At 47.8% G+C, this 17,252-nt stretch overlaps 1 protein-coding gene across 1 annotated transcript in view; it reads right to left on the bottom strand.

Moving 5' to 3' along the window:
- The window catches only part of LOC147024582 (eukaryotic peptide chain release factor GTP-binding subunit ERF3A-like), a 57,042-nt gene extending 40,570 nt beyond the window's left edge, over positions 1-16,472 (bottom strand). The window contains exon 1 of the mRNA XM_085884626.1: positions 16,099-16,472. Coding sequence (XP_085740752.1) covers positions 16,099-16,258 — 160 coding nt within the window. The 5' untranslated portion in view covers positions 16,259-16,472. The remainder of the gene's footprint in view (positions 1-16,098) is intronic.
- Between the last annotated feature and the right edge of the window lie 780 nt (positions 16,473-17,252).

The raw sequence follows: 17,252 nt of genomic DNA, 5'->3' as shown, positions 1-17,252 counted from the left end.
CAAACATACATACATACATACATACATAGACGGAAAAAGTGAAAATAAGAGTACTCTTGCGACCACCCAATTGTGTTGAGAAGATTACGCACAATAATTTCTTCGACTTTCTTATCTCCATTTTTTTTTTTCACATTGACGCGCAATATCAAGTTTCGTTCAAATCGGGCAACGAAAAAAATTATTAAAAAAATCAATTCCCGATTCAATGAAGTACTCTTCGGGATTATTTGATCAATGCAACCAACCTCGGTGGTATAGTTCACTGGAGCTATCTTTTTTTTTTTTAATCAACCACAGTCACAACGGGAACCCAATGGGTTCACGGGTCGTCCAGTAAACATTAAAATTGGCATGGTCGTGAAATACCCGTGTCCGTAATTAATTAGTTGGGAGGCCGCTGGGGAAATTCCCCACAGATATTATTTTGTATACGTACACTTCAATGAAGTTATGTACATGTACATTTTAAAGTTATATGAAATGTACACGTACACACAACAATCAATCTGAGTTCATGTACATTTTAAAACTGAACAAGTAACATTTTCATTACAATTAAAATATTCATGATTCATATTTGCAGTCTGGAATTAAAAAAAATTTTTGAAGTCCTTTCGTCGGTGATTTGAATGTACTGTATGGTGTCGAGATGTAAAGGGGTGTGCTCAGTTACCAAGTAGCTCGCTATAGCTTGCCAAGCCAGCCGTTCCTCATCAACGGCTTTGAACGTAGTACTTAAGCTACTTGGCAAATGCTCGACAAGAGACTTGTAACTGAACACAAGCAACTACACTTGGTAACTAACGGGGCGGGGGGGGGGAGGGAAGAGAAGGGGTGGGGTGGGAGGAGGAAGGGGAAGGGGTGGAAGGAAGGACCCGGTGTTGCCCGGCAACGCCGGGTACCCCTGCTAGTATATAGATAAAATCCGAAAAACATGGTGGTCTCAATCGACCCATAGAAATACGTCCATTGATTACGTACCATTTGGCTATGAGAACTGCACTATACTTCTATCAAGTATTAAATGACAATGTTGGACCATGAGTATGTCTATTAATTGTGTATTTTTGCACGTGACTACATCCAAACCTTTCAATTTGACCTACAGACATTTCAGACCATTAAACCTTTCGACTTTTATGGTGGGGTCGCACTGAAAGTAAAATGTGCTTGAACATAGGGATGTGCAGCAAATCTATAAATTTCGGAATTTCGGTTTTCTCGCACAAATTATACGAGGTCCGTCTAAAAAGTAACGGGACTGAGCCTGCTGTGTGCTCCACTTGCACAACTTGAACGAACGGGTTGCGTCACAGTCTTTCGCAACATTCCAGCAATATATATGATTGGTGATGGTTGACTGCGCTCAATGTGATTTTTTTTACAGGTTGTGCTTTACACATTGTCTAGTCTGAGTCGTCGCGCTATGAGCCGTGAGCAGAGAGCCAATCTGAAGTTTCTTGCCAAGCTTGGCAAAACACCTTCCGAATCCTTCGCAATGCTGCAGCAATTCTACGGTGAAGAAACGATGTCACATACCCGTGCATTTGAATGGCACAAGAGGTTCAAAGAGGGACGGGAGAGGTTGAAGACAATCCACGGTCTGGAAGACCTTCAACGAGCAGAATGGTGGACAACATCGAGCGTGTGAAGCAGATGGAGTGTGCAGATTGTCGACTCACGGTGCAGATGATTGCTGACAAACTCCCATTAACAATGACACTGTCTGGAGCATCATAACTGAAAATCTCGAAATGCGCAAGGTGTGCGCAAAGATGGTTCCCAAGCTGTTGTCCGAGGACTAGAAACAGCAATGAGTCACTGTCCGTTAAGACATTATCGAGCGCCTCGAGGACGATCCAGACCTGCTCGGGAGAGTCATTACTGTCGATGAATCGTGGATATTGGAATGCGATCCCAAGACCAAACGGCAGAGTCATCAGTGGAAAAGTCCGGCATCACCAAGACCAAAGAAAGCAAGGATGTCGAAGTCGGAGGTCAAGGTGATGCTCATCGCGTTTTTTGAAATCAAGGGCATCGTCCACTTCGAGTTTCTACCACAGGGTCAAACAGTGAATCAATACGTGTACAAGGAAATCCTCCGGCGCCTCATGAGATAATGTCCGGGACAAGATAAGGGATCTGTGGGAGAACAACGCCTGGGTGCTCCACCATGACAATGCTCCTGCTCACATTGCCCTGAGCATCCGACAGTTTCTGGCGGAGAGGAATGTGCCAACTCTGGAGCAACCCCCATATTCGCCAGACTTGGACCCTTGTGATTTTTTCCTATTCCCCAAACTCAAGGGGTGATCAAGGGGACCCGATTTCCTGATGTGGAGGCCATCAAAAGGGCCATGACGACGGAGCTCCGGAGGATTCCAGAAGAACCCTTCTGGGGGTGCATCGAAGCGTGGAAGAAGAGGATGGACAAGTGTGTGAGACTGGAGGGAAACTATTTTGAAGGGGGCAAGCTGTGATTTCAATATATTTATTGGAATGAAATTTCTGTGAAGTCAGTCCCGTTACTTTTTAGACAGAGCTCGTAGACTGCACCACAAACGAACCGATCAACTTCCTTCTTAAAGTCTAATAACCTTCATAATAACATTGCTATTCATCAAGTGTTCTCAACAACCAAAAGCCAAAATGGAGCTTGCCAGTTTGCGAGCTAACAATTCTCATAAGTCTACGTGAAACTTCAAATAAAATAAAATAAATTACCTGCATCACTTGTTTATTCAAAATTCTATAATGCAAGCAAACAAGTGTTCTAATTCCACGTTTCACGAAATGTAAGGATGGTGTTGGTGGACGCGAGGATGGTGTTGGTGGAAACGAGGATGGTGTTGGTGGAAGTGAGGATGGTGCTGGTGAACGCGAGGATGGTGCCGGTGAACGCGAGGATGGTGCCGGTGAACGCGAGGATGGTGCCGGTGAACGCGAGGATGGTGCCGGTGAACGCGAGGATGGTGCCGGTGAACGCGAGGATGGTGCCGGTGAACGCGAGGATGGTGCCGGTGAACGCGAGGATGGTGCCGGTGAACGCGAGGATGGTGCCGGTGAACGCGAGGATGGTGCCGGTGAACGCGAGGATGGTGCCGGTGAACGCGAGGATGGTGCCGGTGAACGCGAGGATGGTGCCGGTGAACGCGAGGATGGTGCCGGTGAACGCGAGGATGGTGCCGGTGAACGCGAGGATGGTGCCGGTGAACGCGAGGATGGTGCCGGTGAACGCGAGGATGGTGCCGGTGAACGCGAGGATGGTGCCGGTGAACGCGAGGATGGTGCCGGTGAACGCGAGGATGGTGCCGGTGAACGCGAGGATGGTGCCGGTGAACGCGAGGATGGTGCCGGTGAACGCGAGGATGGTGCCGGTGAACGCGAGGATGGTGCCGGTGAACGCGAGGATGGTGCCGGTGAACGCGAGGATGGTGCCGGTGAACGCGAGGATGGTGCCGGTGAACGCGAGGATGGTGTTGGTGGACGCGAGGATGGTGTTGGTGAACGCGAGGATGGTGTAGCTGGACGCGAGGATGGTGCTGGTGGACGTGAGGATGGTGCTGCTGGACGCGAGGATGGTGTTGGTGAATGTGAGGATGGTGATTTACTTCCTATGTAGGGATGGCACAGACACCATCAGTATCCCATGTAGGGATACTGATTGATGTACATGATATTGTTACGAATTCCCGCCCGCCGACATGCAGACAGCTGCTTTTAGCCGAATCACGGCTGTACGCCCACCGGACAAACAATTCAGTCGCGACTTTCCGGAACAATGCCGAAAACCAGTCACGGGTATGCTCCAAGCGCACACCACGGCCTAGTCAATATTCTACCCGCGCGCGACAGGGTCAATCGCCGAATTGTCGATATACCTAATTATTCGCACGGGCAGCCTACCAAGAGACCGTACTTCAGCGAGGTCTGCTTGGACACGAACCGCTTAAGCGGTTCGTTCCGCTCTGGGATAACCGAGCGGGGTATTATCGCGAGACCTCGCTGGACCCGATTCTTTTATCGGCTATCAAAAAGCCCGCTACCATTCCAAAATGCAATACGGCAGTTCAATGGGGAATATGACAAGACGAACAGGTTCACATTCAAATAAGCACATTTATTATTTTACACGTATACAAACAATCATGCATTGAATTGGTGAAACACACATGCAGTTGATTTGTGATGAATGCGGGACGAGACAAAAGATGCGAGGAAGGCAAAGCGCTACAACCGTCTATAATTAATCATGTACAGTCACTTCACAGTTTCTCTACTTAACGGGACACAGCACCACAACTTCCACACAAATAAAAGCAAGGAAAAGACCCCCTTAAAGACAATGGGGTCAGACTGGACCCCTTTGGGTCTTTATGTGAAAGGAGCTTGGTTGACCGAAGGAACTCCAAGAGGCCACCGCAGATTACCTCCACCCTCGTGGTGACTTGCTTGGGTGACCCTCTTGGACCCTCTCCAGCTCCTCACCGACTGCGGGGACCCTAGACTCCAGGCTCCAGCGCGGCTGCCCACAACTACACACTCTCACGAGCCCAGACTTCCACCGACTGACTCTCCACCCGACCACCAACCCACTCGCTGCCTTCCGCGCGTGCTTTTATCTCCCGTGTCTCGCCCCTCCTCTCTTCCAGCTCCCGCGGGAACCTTCCAGAAGGAGGGCGTTTTCCTCACCGAATCGGGGGCATTTTCTCCCTTTTCCAGGGCGTCGTTTCTTCATAGCTCCACTTGCAGGGTTGGTGTTTTCTCCTGCTGCGCTTGGTGTGCAGATGTTATTCGCTGGGGGGTGGGGCCGTCGTCCGCTTTCCCTCGTTGAATGCCAGGCTTCTGGTAGTCATCGCTGAGGTAGAAACGCGGTGGTGTGGTTGTGAAGGTTGTGGTTAACGTGGCATGGTTGTTTGTAGTGGTGGCATGGCTGGTGGTTGGCGTTGTCGTTGAGAAGATAATAATACGAATAATTCCCATTCGACAACGGTGGGGAAATCTATCTGAACACAGACTTATTATCGGCATAACTGATCTAAGGACCTATGTGGTGCTCTGCGAATTTCCACAGTCGTAACAATATTAATGCTGCCCATTATATAATCGCAACGCGATTTGCACACATAACAGACATTATTAATATTGAAATCAAACTAAAACTCTCCAGCATGTAAGTACTATTTTTTTTTTTTAAGTACAGAAACAAGCAATAAAAATATTATTTTATTTTAAATGTAAAATAATGCAACGATGGTATGTAAACAAGATAGGGATGGTCACAATATATTATCATGTGAAACCATTTCCTACATTATTCTTTGAACAATGGTTGTGCCTGCAAATTACACAACACATATCTCTCAATCAACAGAATAAACTTCCGCCGGTTATCTCTGTTGAGACCACACTGGTCAGCGATGGCACAAAAGTAATGCCATGCCGATCGCTTGACAGCGGACCCTTCCTCATCTGTGGCAAAGCAGTCAGAAGAATCCGGAAATTGCCAAAATAAATTGAAATCACTGTGATACATAAAAAAAAAACAAGGACAAATGTGTCCAAGAGCCGCGTCCTAAAGGTTTTGTCTTCACCAGAAAAAGAAGAAGAAGAAGAAGAACAACAACAACAAGAACAACGCGGAGCTCTCTTAGAGCCAGCGTTCGCAACGTGACGTGGCTAAAAATTCATTACAGAGTCGAAACATCAGCATTTTGATCACAATAACAACAACAATAACAACAACTTCCAATATTTCATCACGTGCCTTGATGGAGCCAATAGCGAGACCCATCATGGAGGCTCCTCGTTAATGACGAGAAAATAGTTTATTTACGAAATTACAACACATTAAATGGAATAATCTTTAAATAGTAACGTGAACTTTTCGAAACTTTAAAGCAAATGCCCGAATATATTTAAAAGTTCATGATAGACGCTCTCAAAAGGAACCCTCAATGCGAGGACGTGTACAGGTGTTTCGTATTTAAGGAGATCCGGATCCTGTATAGAAAAGAGCTGCGTCCTAAAGGTTTTGTCTTCACAAGAAGAAGAAGAACAACAACAACAACAACAACAACAACAACAACAACAACGCGGAGCTCTTCGAGCCAGTGTTCGCTTCTCGAGACGCAGCTATAAAAACAATGAAAACTAGAAGGGCACTCGGTAGAGCGCATACCTCCGCCACGTAATGCCTGATCCACGAGAACATATCAGGCCCATTACATGTTTGAAATATCATGTTATACAGTACTATATCGTTTTTGGGCCGATCTCTCAATGGTGAAGAATCACTTTAAGAATTAAATAAATCTCGTATCCAGATCCAGATTTGGATCTTCACCAAAATCGAATCAATTTGTCCTTGTCACACATCAAACCCTTCCACCAAGTTTTGTCCGGATCATCCACAACTTTTTGAGATATCCTGCACACAAACAAACAAATGAAATTGCTCGTTGAGCAAGGAATTTCCGGAATAACTTTGTCATATCTCCATGATCTCTGAAAAAACAAAAACCTGGAAATCAATTTGGTTCTTATAAGTTGATAGTGCTACTGTTTAATGAATTATAGCACTTAGTTTGGTCATGATCATAACTTGGAAGTCAATCGGACTTCGAATGGCATTTTTATTGCAATTAGACATTTTTGACCCGACCCCCATGACATTCAACCCCCAACCGCTAAGAAGGGTGTTGGTGTGACGCCACATTGAGACATATGGTTGGAAGCAGTATTGGAAGATGCACATTTTGGATTTGGTTTGAAGTCGATACGACCATTTTAGTGGACGTTATTACGAAAATAAGAATTTCGGTTTTCGGTGACCTTGACCTTTGACCTAGATTCACCAAAAACGACAAGTGGCTAAGTTGGACCATGGCCGACGTCTGTACCGTTTGGTCATGATCGCTGAAACGGTGTGGCTGCTGCAGGGTAAACAAACACACAAACAAACAGACAAGCCGGTAGGCGGCGATGGGTCGCCGAGCATGGAAAATATAAGATAAAGAGCAAAATGGATGTCATATAGCGGATAGGGGATCACCTTAAGATTATGCATATCAAATCTCATCCAGTTCCATCTACTGATAACTACTCGGTATCCATTTGAATGAAAAAGTACCGAAAATGCGGTTTGAAATCGGAAATCACCAAAGTTCGAGGGGGTGCTGTGGGTGAACAAAGATCTAAATAGAAAATCTGGCTCGATCGTTTGTGCACAATGTATTCCAGACGATTAGTGTGAATTTTCATGACCATCCGACCATAACCCTAGAAGGAGTAGCATTTGGCACGAAGGCACCTCCAGCTCTCGCATGTTATCGATTTTTGCACTAATTGACTTTTGACCTAAGCGAAATCGGTCAATATGTCCTGAGGCAAAGTTGTAGTACTCATTGAGTACCATGAACCTGCAAAGTTTCATTCGTATCGATGCACTCACCTGGTCGCTAGGGGGGCTTCAATTTTCGCCAATTTTCGCGCATACCCTAATTGTAGGGGGTGCTGCGAGTAAAGTATTCCATATATAAAAAACCGGAATATATTTGATAGAGCATCACCTGTAGATCATTCGTGCGAAATTTCATAACCCTACGTGGGATAATGGCTTTCGGAATTGATTTCGCGTGAACGGTACCGATTTTGAAGGTTTTTTGGTTGTTGCTCGGGAACCAAAGCGTCCCTAGCAACCATCACAATTTCCAAAGCACTAGTTCATAAGATGTACCTACCACCCGAGTTTGGTCAAAATCCACCCGCGTTTACTCCCAATTATGCTGATGACAAACGAACAAACATCCAAACAAACAGACAGAATTACTGACAATAAGGGTCACCTATTTCGGTGACCCAACAGACAGACCGACACACAGAATGACACACACACACAACCGACCAACATAATTGCCGAAATCCGAAGGATTCCGGCAATTAACAGACAGAAAGGGGTGAAAACATAACCTCCTTCACCTTCAGTGACGGAGGTAAAAATTAGGGTCGGCAGGAATTTTTGAGTTGAGTCGGGTTACTGGAAACTCAGAATTTTATTTACATTTTTTTTATACCCAAATATGGAACATGCTGCCTTTTTGCTGACACAGCATTTAAAGGAGAGAATAGAAAAGGGAAAAAACCCCCACAGGTTGGCATCCTTGGGTAGAAGAAAATTCCTTCTCGATTGCCCTGATGAGTGCTGCGAGAAAAGCAATGTCATAAAGATGACGTCACCAGTACCCAAAGTGCTCTGGGAAGCGACGACCTCACTTCCCCCAATCTCAATGGCTGTGTTGGTGTGAAATAAAGACCGGTGTTGTCTCATGTATCTGACTACATACAGTGTGCATGATTTTGTTGAAGCTACTCGACAAACTATTGGCCTGTTAGTTTAACCTCCAAGACTTGTAATTTCTGATTGCGTGGATGAGGGAAGGGCATTGGGGTAGTATATCCAAGGCTTTCAGAAGACATTTAATGAGGAACCATATCGGAGGTTGTCAGCTAAGGATAGGGATTGTGTAGTGGCTGGTCGGATGGCTAACTTTTATTTAATTATATTGTATACAATATTGCGGCTTGTATAAGAGCTAACACACAGAATGTACAGTCATGCGCCGCTTAACGACGTTCCAGGCAACGACGGATCCATATACGACGGATCTGCCAGCTATGAAAAAAAAAAAAAATGTAACTGAAAATTTCCTATCGCCGAGTGATGTAGCCTCGTATAAAAATAGCACATACAATTATGTACACTGTACAGTACATCATACTTCATAATGATAAACGACAGTGTGGCCCTGTTATAATGCGATCGTTGAGGTCCATAAAATGTCATCGCGAAAAAAAACAGGGTCGTGCTAAATCGGGATTCAAGGAAATCGGCTTTCAAACTGAACCAATGTTTCCACGTTTACCTTCCAGCAAGTAAATTACCTTTGAATTGAAGAATTCCACGAATAAATCGCTGTTCTTAGTCGACTTTAAAACATTTATTTTCAGTGAAGCTTTTCATGTTGTTAAAACAATCGCTACACCATATTGCTTAGGTGTCTGTTTGTGTAAGTACGATGTTCGAAAACGATGTTCGAAAACGAAAATGAAAAAAAAAAAAAATGACGTTCGCACAACGACGACGTCGCTTAACGACGCGTTTCTCTGAACGTAACCCCGTCGTTAAGTGGCGCATGACTGTATAACAAAGGGAGCAGGACACAATTCGGATGGCAGAGGGAAGCACAAAACAGTGGGGGAACAGAGACATGAGGAGATCTGTGGAAGGAAGAGGGATTGGGCGGGGTACACGGGTTAAACAGGATGGACACTACAAGGACTTTCAGGAAGGAAAGCAGGGAATTTGAAGGAGGTGGGTTTGGGATGGATTGGCGGGGGTAGAAAAGATCGTGGTTTTGGATGGGGGAAGATATGAGATGTTGGTGAACAGCTATTTTGAAGACCTGAAGGGAAGAGTGGGATTGAAGATAGTGTGGAAGTTTGTTCCAGAAGTGGGAAAAAAAGAGGAATGAAACAGTGAAGGTGATAATTTTGGTAGTTCCACCAGGAGGGGATTGCTGGCAGACCTTGAGCACCCTGCAAAAATATGGGGAGGGGGGAGGTGCACAGAGCAGGGGTGGGGGGGGTGGGTGAGGCCGGAGAGGAGATAGTAGAAGATAGAAAGACCACCGACCGACCTGCGGTGAGAGAGTGAGAGACCCAAAGACTCAACTTCATCACGGGAGATACTAATGATCATAAATGCCTTGGATTCCACAGTGTGTAGCCAAGAAAGGTGTGATGCAGGAGCACCAGCCCAGAGGGGAGAGCAGTACTCCATCAGGCTGCAGATGAAAGCTTTGTATGTGGTCAGGAGCTCAGGCGTGCCCAGGAAGGATTTTGTACGAGAGAGGATGCCCAGTCGGTGACTGGCTTTGGAGGCCAGGTTGGAAATGTGGCTTTCCCAGGAAAGATCATGGCAGATAGTGAGACTCAGAAGCTTAAATGATAGGACATCTTCAAGGGGATTGTTGAGAAAGTAGATGGGGGCTTTCCAGACAGTCGTTTCAGAGAGAGTGAGAGTCTGAGATTTGTCAGAATTGAAAGACATGGTCCAAGTGTTGGACCAGCTTGTGATTTTATTCATATCTGCAGAGAGTGAAGAGGCTGCTGCTTGCTGATCTGAGGTATGACAGAAGGTACAGCAGAGAGTGGAGTTATCAGCAAAGAAATAAAGAGGATTTTTTTGGAGAGTCAGAGAGATTATTGATGAAAACGAGAAAAAAAACAGGGCCCAGAACGCTGCCTTGGGGAATTCCAGCCTGGACAGGAAGATGGGATGAGAGAACTCCATTTTGGGCCACATGTTGACTGTGACAGGAGAGGAAGTCTGTGAGACATGAGTGGAGATGGCCTAGGATACCATAGGAAGAGAGTTTGGTGAGCAGGGAAGGGTGCCAGACTGTGTCAAAAGCACGTCATATATCCAGGGATACGGCTCTGATCTCCTGTCTGGCATTGAGGATCTCCATCTATTGTTGGGAAAGCAGAAGCACCATGTCCAGGGTAGAGTGACCTGGTCTGAATCCAAAATTGATGATCGGAAATCAAGCCATTGGAAAAGAGGAAGGATTTAATGTCTGACGTGATGATGGATTCCATGACCTTGCTGATGATTGGGAGCAGGCCGATTGGTCTGTAGTTGCAGGGATTTGATTTTGCACTTTTTTTATGCAGAGCGGTAATGTTTGCTAATTTCCAAGCAGATGGCAAATGACCTTGAGTAAATGAGAGGGTGAATAGAACAGCGAGAGGATGAGCAAAAGCAGCGAGCAGGTTTTTAGGACATGTGGGCTGATGCTGTCTGGACCGGATGCAAAATCGAGTCGACGTTTGACAGCAAAATCTCCATCTTGTCAGGAGAAAAGACACAGAGTCCAGGAACAGCTGGGTGTGATTGGGTAAGGTGGGTACACAAAGCGAGCAGGTTTTTAGGACATGTGGGCTGATGCTGTCTGGACCGGATGCAAAATCGAGTCGACGTTTGACAGCAAAATCTCAACCTTGTCAGGAGGAAAGACAGAGTCCAGGAACAGCTGGGTGTGATTAGGTAAGGTGGGTACACAAAGCGATGGGTTTGGGACACAAGATTTAGAAATTGGAAACTGGCTTAGTGATAGGAAGCAAAGAGTGGCTGGAAGTGGGAGGATGTCTATCTGGGGGGATGCAAGTAGTTGGGTACCTCAGGGGTACAAGCAAATAAATAATCAATATCAATGATTTGAACAGGAGGTTAAGAGAAGGCTTTCCAAATTGGCAGATAACACTACACTTGGAGGTAAGGATGGGAACAGAGGGGGTGGTGATCAGATTCAGGAAAGCATTGACACTTTCATAGATTGGGCAAAAGATTGGCAGATGCAATTTAACCTAAAGAAATGTAAGGTGTTGGGGATGGAGAAGAACAATGAAAATAGATTACATGATGGAAGAAGCAATTTTGGAGCGTGTTACACAGGAGAAGGATCTGGCGGTGGTAAGAGATACGAGGGGTAAGCAGGCAGCAAAGTGCCAGGCAGCTATCGGTAAAGCTCATAGGATAATAGGTTGTATTCCTCCTTGGGGGATCAATTACAAATCAAAGGAAGTAGTGTTAAAAGTACAGGAATTTAGTGAGGCCTCACAAAGAATATTGTGTTCAGTTTTGGTCACCACATCTTAGGAAGGACATAGCTCCCAAACAGAGGGTTCAGTGCAGGTTGGGCTACTAGATTGAATCCAGGCCAAGCTGGACTCAGCTTCGAGGAGCAGCTGAAGGAGACAGGGCTTTATACTCTAGAAAGGAAGTGGTTACGAGGAGATATGATAGAGATGTTTAAGACAATGAAAGGTAGAGATAAAATAAGTGCGGAATAATTATTCAGCAAAGTAGACAATGATAGGAGTAGGGCCAGAGCCTGAGAGTAAAGAAGAGTTAAGATGGTAATTAGGCAGGGGACTTTTACTCAGAGAGTAGTTAATGCATGGAATAGAAAGGTAGTGGCAGCAAAAAGAATAGATAGATATTGAGAAGCACTGGAGATAGAGGGGTTTAGGGATATTGGCAGGACTTGCTCAGAGCTTGAATGTGGATGGCTGATAGTATTCATGTGTAAAGATTGTAAACGATGTTTATGGCAGGGTCTCATGTGTATCCTGCGAAGGACACAGCGACTAGTTTGGCGTCACAAAATGCCTTACTGCTGCCATTAATGAACCCCCTCCCCCAACTCATTTTGGGAAACATTTATTTTTCAGAGCAAAACTACCCATATCCAAAAGGTTGTCTCAATCTTGAAACATGGATAACAAAATGCAACATTATGCATACTGTGGATTTGAGCTCCTTCGTGCAAGCTAGGGAGTTGAAGGAATGAAAGTGATGACATTCGAAATAAAGCAATGCGTGAACCATATGAGAGAAGGAAGTTTGTCGGAGGTCACATTAAGCACGTTGGCTTTCCGATAATAATAGCAGTGAACTATCAGTTTGAATCACACATGGAAACTTTACAAAAGGATCCAGGATCGACCTGCAATATATTTCTACAGCTCACAGACCATTTCATCACACACCATGAAAAGGAACCCGACTCAATCAACCCCTCTCTGACTCATTTCCCTTCAAACAACGGCTTTGTTTGAAGGGGGAAAAAAACGTTTGCTGTGTCGCAATTGGCCTGAAAACGTGCTCAGGACCCGGCCGAGGAGAAAGACTCATGGGAACCCCGAAACTGGGGCATTGGGAGAGAGAGTCTCTGCTGGCTAGCTCAGGACCCAGCCTAGGCTAATGACTCATTGGAACCCCGAAACTGGTGTACTGGGAGAGAGTGTCTCTGCCAGCGAGCTCAGGACCTGGCCAAGGTTAACGAGTCATAGGAATCCGGAACCTGGTGCACTGGAAGACAGTGTCTCTGCTAGCTCGCTCCTGGGACCCAGCCTAGGTTCATGAATCATTGGAACCCCGAACCTGGTGCACTGGGAGAGAGTGTCTCTGCGAGCTAGCTCAGGACCCAGCCTAGGCTAATGACTCATTGGAACCCCGAAACTGGTGTACTGGGAGAGAGTGTCTCTGCCAGCGAGCTCAGGACCTGGCCAAGGTTAACGAGTCATAGGAATCCGGAACCTGGTGCACTGGAAGACAGTGTCTCTGCTAGCTCGCTCCTGGGACCCAGCCTAGGTTAATGAATCATTGGAACCCCGAACCTGGTGCACTGGGAGAGAGTGTCTCTGCGAGCTAGCTCAGAACCCGGCCTAGGCTAACGACTCATTGGAACCCTGAACCTGGTGTACTGGGAGACAGTGTCTCTGCTAGCGAGCTCAGGACCCGGCCGAGGCTAATGACTCATTGGAATCCCGAACCTGGTGTACTGGGAGAGAGTGTCTCTGCGAGCGAGCTCAGGACCCGGCCGAGGCTAACGACTCATTGGAACCCCAAAATTGGTGTACTGGGAGAGAGTATCTCTGCCAGCGAGCTCAGGACTCGGCCTACGCTAATGACTCATTGGAACCCTGAACCTGGTTTACTGGGAGAGAGTGTCTCTGCCAGCGAGCTCAGGACCTGGCCAAGGTTAACGAGTCATAGGAATCCCGAACCTGGTGCACTGGAAGACAGTGTCTCTTCTAGCTCGCTCCTGGGACCCGGCCTAGGTTAACGACTCATTGGAACCCTGAACCTGGTGCACTGGGAGAGAGTGTCTCTGCTTGCTAGCTCAGGACCCGGCCTAGGTAACGACTCATTGGAACCCCGAACCTGGTGTACTGGGAGACTGTCTCTTACTGCAAGCTCAGGACCCGGGCTTGGCTAACGATTCATTGGAACCCCGAACCTGGTGCACTGGGAGAGAGTGTCTCTGCGAGCGAGCTCAGGACCCGGCCGAGGCTAACGACTCATTGGAACCCCAAACTTGGTGTACTGGGAGAGAGTATCTCTGCAAGCTAGCTCAGGACTCGGCCTACGCTAATGACTCATAGGAACCCCGAACCCCGTGCACTGGGAAAGAGTGTCTCTGCTTGCTTGCTCAGGACCCGGCTGAGGTTAACTACTCACTGGAACCCTGCACCTGGTTTACTGGGAGAGAGTGTCTCTGCGAGCGAGCTCAGGACCCGGCCTAGGCTAATGACTCATTGGAACCCCGAACCAGGTGCACTGGGAGAGAGTGTCTCTGCTTGCAAGCTCAGCACCCGGCCTAGGCTAATGACTCATTGGAACGCCGAACCTGGTGCACTGGGAGAGAGTGTCTCTGCTGGCTAGCTCAGGACCTGGCCTAGGTAACGACTCATTGGAACCCCGAACCTGGTGCACTGGGAGAGAGTGTCTCTGCGAGCTAGCTCAGGACCTGGCCTAGGTAACGACTCATTGGAACGCCGTACCTGGTGCACTGGGAGAGAGTGTCTCTGCGAGCTCGGTTAGAACCCGGCCGAGGTTAACGACTCATTAGAATCCCGAGCCTGGTGTATTGGGAGAGAGAGTCTCTGCTTGCTAGCTCAGGACTCGGCCTAGGCTTACGACTCATTGGAACCCCGAACCTGGTGTACTGGGAGAGAGTGTCTCTGCGAGCTAGCTCAGGACCCGGCCTTGGCTAACGATTCATTGGAACCCCGAACCTGGTGCACTAGGAGAGAGTGTCTCTGCGAGCGAGCTCAGGACCCAGTCAAGGCTCATGACTCATTGGAACCCCGAAGCTGGTGTACTGGGAGAGAGTGTCTCTACTGGCTAGCTCAGGATCCGGCCTACGCTAACGACTCATAGGAACCCCGAACTTGGTGTACTGGGAGAGAGTATCTCTGCGAGCTAGCTCAGGACCCGGCCTTGGCCAACGACTCATTGGGACCCCGAACCTGGTGTACTGGGAGACAGTCTCTGCTAGCTAGCTCAGGACCCGGCCTTGGCTAACGACTCATTGGGACCCCGAACCTGGTGTACTGGGAGACAGTCTCTGCTAGCTAGCTCAGGACCCGGCCTAGGCTAACGACTCATCGGAACCCCGAACCTGGTGCACTGGGAGAGAGTGTCTCTGCTGGCTAGCTCAGGACCTGGCCTAGGTAAAGACTCACTGGAACCCCGAACCTGGTTTACGGGGAGAGAGTGTCTCTGCTAGCTCGGTTAGAACCCGGCCGAGGTTAACGACTCATTGGAATCCCGAACCTGGTGTATTGGGAGAGAGTGTCTCTGCTTGCTAGCTCAGGACTTGGCCTAGGCTAACGACTCATTGGAACCCCGAACCTGGTGTACTGGGAAACAGTCTCTGCTAGCTAGCTCAGGACCCGGCCTGGGCTAACGACTCATCGGAACCCCGAACCTGGTGCACTGGGAGAGAGTGTCTCTGCTGGCTAGCTCAGGACCTGGCCTAGGTAACGACTCATTGGAACCCCGAACCTGGTGTACTGGGAGACATTCTCTGCTAGCTAGCTCAGGACCTGGCCTAGGTAACGACTCATTGGAACCCCGAACCTGGTGTACTGGGAGACATTCTCTGCTCGCAAGCTCGGGACCCGGCCTAGGCTCACGACTCATTGGAACCCCGAACCTGGTGTACTGGGAAACAGTCTCTGCTAGCTAGCTCAGGACCCGGCCTTGGCTAACGACTCATTGGGACCCCGAACCTGGTGTACTGGGAGACAGTCTCTGCTGGCTAGCTCAGGACCCGGCCTGGGCTAACGACTCATCGGAACCCCGAACCTGGTGCACTGGGAGAGAGTGTCTCTGCTGGCTAGCTCAGGACCTGGCCTAGGTAACGACTCATTGGAACCCCGAACCTGGTGTACTGGGAGACATTCTCTGCTAGCTAGCTCAGGACCTGGCCTAGGTAACGACTCATTGGAACCCCGAACCTGGTGTACTGGGAGACATTCTCTGCTCGCAAGCTCGGGACCCGGCCTAGGCTCACGACTCATTGGAACCCCGAACCTGGTGTACTGGGAGACATCTGCTAGCTAGCTTAGACCGTAGGATAGGTATCTCGCCATGCTAGGCCGTGATGAAGCGCGATGGAAGTATTTCTATTTTAAAAGTAAAGGAACATTGCCAAAGGAACAACACTTCGGGGCCCTCACCGGGCGTCTCTTCGGAGGGTTTGAGGAAGGATGGGATGAACACGGGAGCATTCACGTTGGGCACGAAGGGCCGGGCGTTGACGCTAAGCCGGGAGAAAGAAGCAGCAGCATCGTCCGCCTCCTGCTCCCACGAGTCTGGCGCCTGATCCTGCGCATCCATGGCGCGTTCGGAGAAGACGACGAGAGAGAAAGGTCGATGAGGATAGAAGGAGCGAAGTGAGAGAACAACAGGGAGCTTGTTAAAGTACGGCTGTGGAAGACGGGACACGAAGGACAAGGAAAACGTGTGTTCCCGTCGAAAGGATGTTGAGGGTGCTTGGATAGATGGCACCCAGTGTGCGTGTCCACTGTGCTCCGCGTGTGCGAAACGTCAGTGCGCATGCGCAGCCACGAAGGTAACTGTATTTCTAACTTTTCGTATATTCTACTTTGAACGTCACGAAGTGTTCCATTTGTAATTAAAAATTAAAAGATAATAAAAATATTTTATAATTACATGAAAGGCTGAAAATTGTGCCGTCCGAGTCGCCGTTTGTCCGCCATTGAGCGCGAGACTGAGGTGAAAGGGGAGGTTTTCTGAGGAAACATTTCAGGATCTTTTTTTGGGGGGGGGTGGGTAGAGGAGGGTGGAGAGGCTTCAAATGAAAAACTGTTACCATGGTAACATGATTGGTAAAGCCCCAGGCAGCATGACACTCACAGGAACGAACAACAAGGGCAATCGTCAGATCGTTTTCATTAATTCAAGGTGTCCACAAATTACCAGATCGAAACGCTAATTAAATAATAATAAAAATAATAATTAAATCGGACACATGATATTCCATGTTATAACGAAGAGCTGCACGTTTGAGTACAGCGCGGTATTCCATACAATTTCATGGGCTCGAGGACGGTTACCCCATTTCATTATATTAACGTTCGTTACCGTTTTAATTTCCAGTGGTAATTGGTGGCACGAGATGTCGTTTGTGTTGTCGTTTCGTATGCGGCCTTTGCCTACCGGTTGCATCATTTTTTTTTTCTGGAAGCGTGGTTGTGTCGATGATGCAGTGCCCCCTGTTACCAGAAAGCCGATACTCATTTTTACCGACCTCGACTTTGCGGACCTTGGAAGGATGACAGGCTGAGTCAACCCACCTGGTGTTCGTTCA

Source organism: Eptatretus burgeri, chromosome 6, assembly GCF_056783735.1.
Source record: "Eptatretus burgeri isolate ZD-2024b chromosome 6, Ebu_testis_v1, whole genome shotgun sequence".
NCBI classification, from domain to species: Eukaryota; Metazoa; Chordata; class Myxini; order Myxiniformes; family Myxinidae; genus Eptatretus; species Eptatretus burgeri.
Note: the sequence above shows the minus strand (reverse complement) of the source record. Positions and strands in the feature narration are given on the sequence as shown.